The sequence below is a fragment of the Gossypium hirsutum genome, chromosome A03 (assembly GCF_007990345.1).
Source record: "Gossypium hirsutum isolate 1008001.06 chromosome A03, Gossypium_hirsutum_v2.1, whole genome shotgun sequence".
In the NCBI taxonomy this organism is placed as follows: Eukaryota; Viridiplantae; Streptophyta; class Magnoliopsida; order Malvales; family Malvaceae; genus Gossypium; species Gossypium hirsutum.
This window is the reverse complement of record NC_053426.1, coordinates 107291798-107301448: the sequence shown is the minus strand read 5'-3', so window position 1 is coordinate 107301448 and position 9651 is coordinate 107291798. Positions and strand designations below refer to the sequence as shown.

General features: G+C 31.2%; 1 protein-coding gene across 1 annotated transcript; it reads right to left on the bottom strand.

The window, feature by feature from the left end:
* LOC107887762 (uncharacterized) lies at positions 1-2649 on the bottom strand. The gene is made up of 5 exons (XM_016811990.1): positions 2541-2649; positions 2067-2390; positions 1485-1673; positions 817-1096; positions 1-283 (listed from the first exon to the last, which is right to left on the bottom strand). Exons 1-5 carry the CDS (start codon positions 2647-2649, stop codon positions 1-3), a joined length of 1185 nt encoding a protein of 394 aa, XP_016667479.1.
* Between the last annotated feature and the right edge of the window lie 7002 nt (positions 2650-9651).

Below are 9651 nucleotides of genomic sequence, written 5' to 3'. Positions count from 1 at the left end.
TTATACAACATATGGCACACTTGATTCTGTTTGAGTCAACACTGGAGCTTTTGTCAACATCTTCTTCAATTGATCAAAACTTTGCTGGCATTTGTCAGACCACACAAATTCAACATTCTTCTGTAGCAATCGTGTTATAGGCGAAGCAATCATTGAGAAATTTTTAACAAAGCGGCGATAATATCTAGCTAAACCTAGGAAACTTCGCACTTCCGTTACATTCTTTGGAGTTTTCCAATTTACCACTGCAGATACTTTACTCGATCTACTCGAATCCCTTCGGCTGAAACAATGTGACCCAGAAATCCAACCTTATCAAGCCAAAATTCACATTTGCTGAATTTTGCATATAATTGCTTTTCTCGCAAAGTTTGTAGCACTATCCTTAAATGTTGAGCACGCTCGGGTTTTGTCTTTGAATAGATCATTATATCATCAATAAACATAAATACAAATATATCCAAATAAGGCTGAAAAATACGATTCATTAAGTCCATAAATGCAGTAGAGGCATTAGTTAAACCGAAAGGCATTACCAGAAACTCGTAATGACCATACCGAGTTCTGAAGGCAGTTTTCGGCACATCACATTCTTTAACTTTCAGTTGATAATATCCGAATCGAAGCTCTATCTTTGAAAACACAGTAGCATCTTTCAACTGATCAAACAAATCATCAATGCGAGGCAAAGGATATTTATTTTTAATTGTAACTCTGTTTAACTGCCTGTAGTCTATGCACAACCTTAGAGATCCGTATTTCTTTTTCACGAATAAGACTGGTGCACTCGAATGTGACATACTCGGTCTAATAAACCATTTGTCTGGTAATTCCTGCAACTGTGTCTTCAGCTCTTTTAACTTAACTAGTGTCATACGATATGGTGTCACTGATATAGGAGCTGTCTCCAGTACCACATCAATCAAAAATTCAACTTCCCGATCTAGTGGTAAACCTGATAATTCTTTAGGAAATACATCAGGAAATTCATTAACAACCGGAAACTGTTCTAGTTTTGGTTCAGATCCTCGAGTATCAAGGATGTAAGCTAAAAATACCTCATTACCCTTCCGCATTAACCTCTGAGCCAAAAAAGCTGAAATAATTTTGACAACATCATTTGAATTCTCAGGCTCAATAGAAAGTATATCACCTGTCTGACATTTCAAACTGATCCACTTCTCGCGACAATTTATCACAGCATCATGTTTTTTCAACCAATCCATTCCAGTATAACATCAAATCCCGAAAAGGTAGCAACATTAAATCAGCAGGGAACTCACAGCCTTTTATTTTCAGTGGAAAATTTCGACACACTAAATTTACTATCACACTTTGTCCATACGGATTAGTAACTTGAACATCATATTCAGTTGGTTCAACAAACAATTTCTTTTCTTATGCTAATACTGTGCAAATATAAGAATGCGTAGACCCTGGGTCAATTAATGCATATACAATAACATCAAAGAGATAGAAAGTACCAACAATAACGTCTAGAGTCGTGGCTTCTTCTCTAGCTCGGATGGCGTATGTACGTGCCGGTGCTCTAACCTCTGACCGAGCAACATAATCTTTTACACTCGAACGAGTAGCTTCTGCAACATTGCTTTGACTCGCACGTTTACTTCTCTGAGAAGTAACCATCTGTTTTTCCTTTTGTTCTTCTTTATCTTTTTGTAACATAGGACAATTTCAGATAAAATGATCAGTGGCTCCACATTTGTAGCAAGCTCCTGCTTTACCTTTGCATTCACTTAAGTGGTATTTTCCACAGTGTTGACAATTAGACCTAGGAGTATTTTGTACATTGGCTTCACTAGCAACTGATCTGATTGATATTCCACGATCAGGTTGAGTTACTCTAGTCTTCGATCGTTCAGGTACCGATGTAGCTCAAATGGAATCCTCTTTAAACTTTTTAATCGGAAATTTTGAAAATGATTTGAAGGAGCTTCTTTTATAAGATTCTTTATTTCTTCTTTCTCGTTGCATCTTTCTGTTGTACACTTTTTCCATCTTTTGAGCTCTATCTGATAAAACCAAAAATTTTCAAATTTCCGTACCACTTATCATCATTCTAATTTCATCATTCAGCCCTTCTTCAAATCGGACACACATGTCTTCTTCTGTAGGAACAATCTCTCGAGCATATCTGCTAAGGTATACAAACTCTCTCTCATACTCAGCTACTGTCCGATTTTCCTGTCGAAGATCAAGAAGTTCTCTCTTTTTCTTGTCTAAATATCTTTTACCAACATATTTCTTTTTAAACCCAGCCTGGAAATATTCCCAAGTAAGTTTCTCGGCTGGTACCACAGCTTCTATTGTCTCCCACCTGTGATATGCTTCTTCTTTTAGCAAGGAAACAGCACACCTTAAATAGTCATCTGAAAAACAAGCCATTTTTTTAAACATTCTTATCGTGCTCTGCAACCAATACTCAGCTTTTACTGGATCATCATCTGACCTGCCCCGAAATTCTTCAGCCCAAATGTTCTAAGTTTTTCTATCAGAGTTCTCTCACTTGATTCAGTTACCGGAGGAAGAGGTGGAGGAGCAACCGATGGTACTACTGGTGGTACTAGGGGGAGGAGGTTGCTGGGTCTGATTCCTTTCCTGCATCCTCTCATTATACCACTGATTCATTACTCTAATAATCATGTTTCTAAGTTCTTGTTCTCGCATCAAGGAAATTGGAACATCACTACTTGTCCCTTGTTTAGATGTTTGTACTTTACTATTTGCTTATTCCTGTTCAGAATGTTCAGGTCTATCCGACATCTTTACAATCTATTAAAAAAACAAGGGTTAAATCGGATCATACACATCACACTATCACAGATTTATATGGCATGTATTTCTAAACATTTTACACATCACATCCATTCTGAGAATCGACTAAACCGAAGCTCTGATACCAATAAATGTAACACCCCTAACCCCAAACCGTCGCCAGAATAAGGTTACGAGGCATTACCGAACATATTGGTTAATTTACAAACAATTCATGAATAAACAACAAACATATTAAAATTAAATCATTAAGTCTCTTTTATGAACCCTCGAGGCCTAAATCACTTATTATAAATGAATAGGGACTTATTCAAGTACTCCGAAATTTTTTTTCGTAATATAATTATTTTTTATTTATTTTATTATTATTATTTAAAAAAAACTCAATATAACCACTTTAGAAACATCTAACCTTCCCTGCAATTTTAAATTTGCAACCAATTCAACACAAACAACAACTCAAATCTTCATCCAAATCACATTCGTTTCATAACAATATCACTAGTCCTTATTTTATCTAACATTATATCCATTCATACTTTCAAGTAGTATTTAAACATCTTAGTTAATTTCCATTCATATCATATATCAACTTATATTAACTTAACTAATATTTTTATGAGTTAATGCAAAACATAGTCATATAAGCTCCAACACATGCCATATAAACCATTTAAAGTATTTATAACAAAATCTACCGGGAAATCGAGATAGTGTGACTTGAGTGTGATGATCCGATCCTCTGACCCTCCCGTTAATCTACAAAGAGCAATAAACATTACAAGTAAGTGACTATAGCTTAGTAAGTTCGTCGGCTTTAACTATAAATCTTACCAAATATTAGTTTTCCAAAATTCAAATCATATGGACATTTCAAGTAAGTTACTTTCATCTTGTAAGATATAATCTCATTTAAAAAAAATTTACTTAATTGAGCTCAATAATAATAATGATAACATTACTTACATTTCTTTTTCAACACGTTACATTTACGACCTACCAACTTGTCCATTCAAGGAACGGCTTACGGATTTGAGTACTTCGTGATCTGAAGCCCGAAGTCTAGCTAAAGCACATAAGTGCTAAATGGAAGCCCGAAGGCTAACTGAAGCACACAAGTGTTAAACGAAAGCCCGAAGGCTAACTGAAGTACACAAGTGCTAAATGGAAGCCCGAAGGCTAATTGAAGCTCATCAGAGCTAAACTGAAACCCCAAAAGGGTTAATTAAAACTCATATGAGTTAACGGAAGCTCGTAAGAGCTAAACGGAAAGCAAACACGAGAATTCGCAGTAAATGCTGAATCTCGGTTTACTTGGGTAATTTACTGTCAACTTATCTTTTTCACTGAATGATTGTACTCATTTCCTGCGTTCCGTTCCTCCGAAATACTCAGTTCAATTTCGTAACTTTTGTATATAATTTACTTATTTTCAACAATTAACATACATAAATATTAATCACCATTCATAAAATAATATTTAAATTTAATACTTTAACCGTACAAACTTACCCGGAACAATTTGCAGTAGTTGTAGAGATTTTTGGAACTATTTGAAAATTTCTCTTTTCCTCGTTTATCCTCAATTTCTTAATCTATAATATAAAAGTTTTTCTATTTATTCATTAGTATTTATTCAAATTCTACTCTAATTTACAGCTTATGCACTTTAATTTTAGAAATTACACTTTTGCCCCAAATTTTACAATTTTTACAATTTAGTCCCTACTCAATTAACCCTCCAATTGAACTAATTTTTCTCAATTAATACTTTATTCTATTACTTGAAACTACTTCATAACCTTTTTAAATCATAATTTCAGCATTAGACCTTAATTCAAAACTTTTTCACAATTAAGTCTTAAAAATCAATTTCCACTAAAATTGCTTAAGAAAATCATCATATAATAAGTTTAAAACTTCAAAACCATGCTAAATCATCATAAAATTACATAAATTATTCATGGAAACTTTAAATTTCACTCATAGAATCAAAGACAAATGAATTTAATAGTAGGACCTAGTTGTAAAAGTCTTAAAAATACAAAAATTACAAATAAAAAGCAAGAATTAAACTTTCATGATACAAAAATATGAAAAACCAGCTTATTCCAGGCCTCCTATGGCATTTTTAGCTGATGAGAAAGAAGAAAAATGAAGAAAAACCTAGATAATTCCAATTTAGTCCTAACTTTATTTAGTTAGTCTTGGCAATATTCCAATTTTGCCCTTATTTCACTAATTTCCTGACTTTTTCTCAGCTATTGCCATCCAAAATATCTCCCTTGCAAAAATTTTCTATTTAGGTCCTTCCTCATTAGACACTTAAGCTATTTAATCACTTTCACATGTTTTACAACTTTACAATTTAGTCTTTTTTATTTAATTAACCACCCAAACGATAAAATTTTCTAAAAAAAATTTTAACATCATATTACTAACACTCCATAAATATTTATAAAAATATTTTCGACTCAGTTTTACGAGATCGAGGTCTCGATACCTCATTTTCAACTTAATTTATTTAATAATTTCTCTTTAAATTTTAATTTCACCTATTTAAAGTATTTCTAACATCTCTCTCACTTCTAAATATTATTTTATTTTAATTTCCTAATCCCAGTTATCGGATTTAGTGATCTTGAATCACTGTTCCGACACCACTGAAATTTTAAGCTGTTACAGTCTTGTTGGTGCCAAATGTGGCATATTGATTGTATGTTCAGTTGATTATGGAAATTTACACATGTTTTGGGCAGGTCTAATTGGTTGTGAAATACATTATAGGTCAATTTTAAAAGGTTGATTTATGCTATGCCTTAAGTGGTTTATTATGACGTATGCAGTCTCACATATGACTGTGTGCTCTGTATGATCAGGGTAGTTCTGGATAAACACGGTTACAACCTATCACACGTTCTAGCTACACGACCATGTGAATATTTATAAGATTTTATATTTAGGTCCACACAGTCTGATGACACGGTCGTATGACCCTGTTATACATGGTTTCAGTTTGTGACACATTTTGGATACACGACCATGTTATCTAGCTCCACATAGCCTCAGCCTGTCACACATCCCTGTGACCCCTGTTTTAAAATTTTACCTTTATTTTTGCATAAGTTTTAAAATAGTCATGAATTGATTTTGAGTCGATTTAAGAGCTTTCATAAGCTCGATTGAGACTTGGATTTGTTTGAAATTCATGTTAAACATAATACATGACTTGTATTTATCGATTTATTGAATACTGTTGATGAAAATGTATGAGATTGTTTCTGTTTATTGTTGTAGCATCCTATAGTTCGGGTGTGGTGATCGAACCGGGTAAGAAGTGTTACAAGATAATTAGAGTTAAGTTTTCGATGTTAGGTATTTAGAAATTGGGTTCTTGAATGAAATTGTATTTTCAAATTTGAGTACTTTGATTTGGGTTTGGGGATTTCGGTATTCTAAAATTGGTTTTTGGAATTGAATGTTTAAATTAGGGATTTAAATTTTAAATTTTATTTTAAATTCTAATAAATCAAATTTTTTTAGCGTGCACTGCACCTTCAAGGAATCTACTTTTTTTAGAGATTGGATTGACAAAACCAAAATAAGTTAAAGAACCAATTTTTATCCTCTCAAAATTTAATAGTTGTTTATGTGTGTATATATATTTTTCCATGTTGTTTATTTAAGAGAAGATGCCAAAATGGTACTATTATTGATATTATAATGCTATATATATATTTTGTAACTCCCCTAATCTAGAATGAATCGATATATCACAAATAAAGGGTATCAGATTTGGACACTAAGACTACTTAACTTGAACATCAATTTCAAAACTTTGTTTTAACATAAACAAACTCATTTGAATTTATCTAAGCCATTTCTAGGCTTCATTTAAAGTTTGGTAACAAACAGGGACCATTCAGGGGTTATTTGGGTTAAAACAGGGCATTAATGCATTTCCTCCACCAAATTCTCCATCAGTATCAGCTAGTGCAACACCTTCTCCATCAACATTAGTTTCAACTGACCTCTGTCACCCAGTATAGCAGCTATTGTACCTCCTCATATAGCTCCCCCAACATCAAACCCTACCTCTAACATTAAAACAACACAAATTAAGGTAAGAAAGTTCAATTGTTTGCTTCCTTTTTCTAACTACCAAATTATACTTGACAATGTTTTCTTCTTTATTGTTGCTAGGTTTATAGGATTTCAATATCAATTTACCAATCTCATGCAAAAGATTTAATTAACCCTGTTTTCATACCACAAGTTAGTCCAACTTGTATTGAATTCATATTGTTTTTGGATAGAATGAAATCAGTTTGAATTGATTTGACACTTCTCATGTGTTTTGGTTTTGCATTGAAAGTTGTATTGATTTCATATTGTGAGGAGATGTGCCTTTACCGGTAACGGTTGTTGGTGCATTAAAACTATCAAAATTTAGACCAGGTAGAAAGAGAGTAAGACATATTCTCATTGGAATGGGGTTATTTACTGATGATCAAACAGATTACAAATTTTGAATATAAGTATATCATTACATTTCTCAAGTTGCAATAACTTAAAATAACATATACAGTTTTGGCTTTACAGTTAAAGTTTTTCTTCACATGTAGTTTGGGTTAAATGGAGAGACTACGATATCTTTGTCATGTGAAAAACAAACTAAAAAAAGGAAGCTTAAGAACACTATTGAAACATTAAGCACTCAAGAAAGTAAAATAACTAAGATTACAAAGTCAAAGTCTAATCCAACCAAGATCTAAAGACCTTTATGGATATAGAATGATGAGTCTGTTGAAATAATTCATCATTTTGTGCAATTTCAAACTATTGCCACAACAAAGCAATGTATAATACCACAATAAAATGAAATGTAATAGGTAAGAGATATAAAATGACAATAAGCCTCTTTTCATTTCCATCACCATAAGGCATTACAAATCATTCTTCACTCTTTCCCATTATTATAAAACATTACAATATTGTTCATCACTCTTTCGCATACCATAGAACATTACAATATTGTTCAACATACACTTTGATTGCATCAATTCACTAGCATAACAAATGAATTAAGAACATAATCAAGAAAACATTAAAACAATTTTACACATAACTTTATTGCTTTTTGATATCATTTCTTTGTATGCTTTCATCTTTTATTTCTGATACGTCACCTTCTTCTGTAACATTTGCAACTCATCCATGTCCACCAAATGTTTAAGTTCAACATTTTCAATCCTCAACTTCCTGTTTTCACTCAATAGTATGTTGATTTGCACTACTAAATCTTCCACTACATTGTTATTATCTTTCACAATTGTTTGTCCATCGCCACTTGCATCAACCCAACGAAAAAAATTGCATCCATTAGATTATAAAAGAAAACAAAAAAAAATCAATTTAAACACAAAAAATCATAACAAACCAATTTACACGAATTTTAAATCGTAACATGTATTACAAAGTACGAACCAAACATATTTTGGTACGAGAATATGCATTGAGCATATTGCATTTCCCCCTAACTTTAAATCTATAAAATGATTTAGTGCATTATAAATTTTGTGAAATGAGATGCTAAACAAAATATATATATATATAATTAATAAAGTTTGGAATAAATCACATTAAAACAATAAGGGGACAAAATTAATATGAGAACAACATTTTTATAACCCGTAAAAAGCAATATATTATATGCATAATTACAAAAATTATCAAACTCAATTAAAATATTTACCAATAGCCTAAAATGATGAGAAACTAACTCAAGTGCAATACATGTCAAACTAAATCGAGCATTTAATGATAATATCAAAAAGCAATTAGGGGTTCCAACTTTAAAGACCAATCTGATCTAAAAAAAAAAAATCTAGAGATCAATATGAAAAAAGTTATTAATTTTAGGGACCCAAACAGTATGTTTAGCTTTTTTTTTATTTATGTGGAGTTACAGAAATCTGAAAATTTTAAAAACTTAATTTAATGGACAAAAAGGAACTTAAATTCTTCTCTCCATCCAATTATCCAAAGCCATTCATTTGAAAGCTGTGTTTCTACTGACGTTCATTAACTGTGAACACACGTTTTTTTGGTACAATAGTCAAGTGTGACTTCTTCTTCTTTTTTGCCTTTTAAAATTCAAATCTATTAAATTAATTGAAGATAATGAGATATTGAGATAAGGGTCGGTTATCAGATACGGATTGAATTAAAATTAAAAGATGGTATAAGAAATGCCAATTAATTAATTATTTATTTATTTTTTAGTTCTTGGTATCAGTTAAGTATGCTTATTGGAAGTTGATTATTTAAAGATAAATTACATTTAATTATTCCTTTTATTTTCTTAAATGTCTTAAATTTTATTTTAGATCATTCTTTGTACATTAAAATTTTACTATCATTACAATTTTTCGATAAGTTATTGATGTTTTAGATAAAATTTATTATACCCAACTGATTTACTCATAACCCAACCCATAAAAAACTTATTTATTTTTAAATTATTGTATGGTTGAAAAAATTTATCTGTAAAGTTTATATTTTTTTCTACCACACGATAGTTTAAATATACATAGATTTTTTAATTATAATTCGGGTTGAGACATGAGTAAACCAGTTGGATATAATATATATTCTCCAACTTATCAGTAACATAACTTAATAGAAAATTGTAAAGGTGTCATGATTTAAATAATTTTTAATGTATAAAGACTAATTTAAAGTAAATTTTAATGGAGTGACTAAAATCAACTTTACATAATAGTATAGGAAGTCATCATAGAGTTTGACTTCTAAAAATACATATTAATATTTAATTTTATAAATATCTAATTC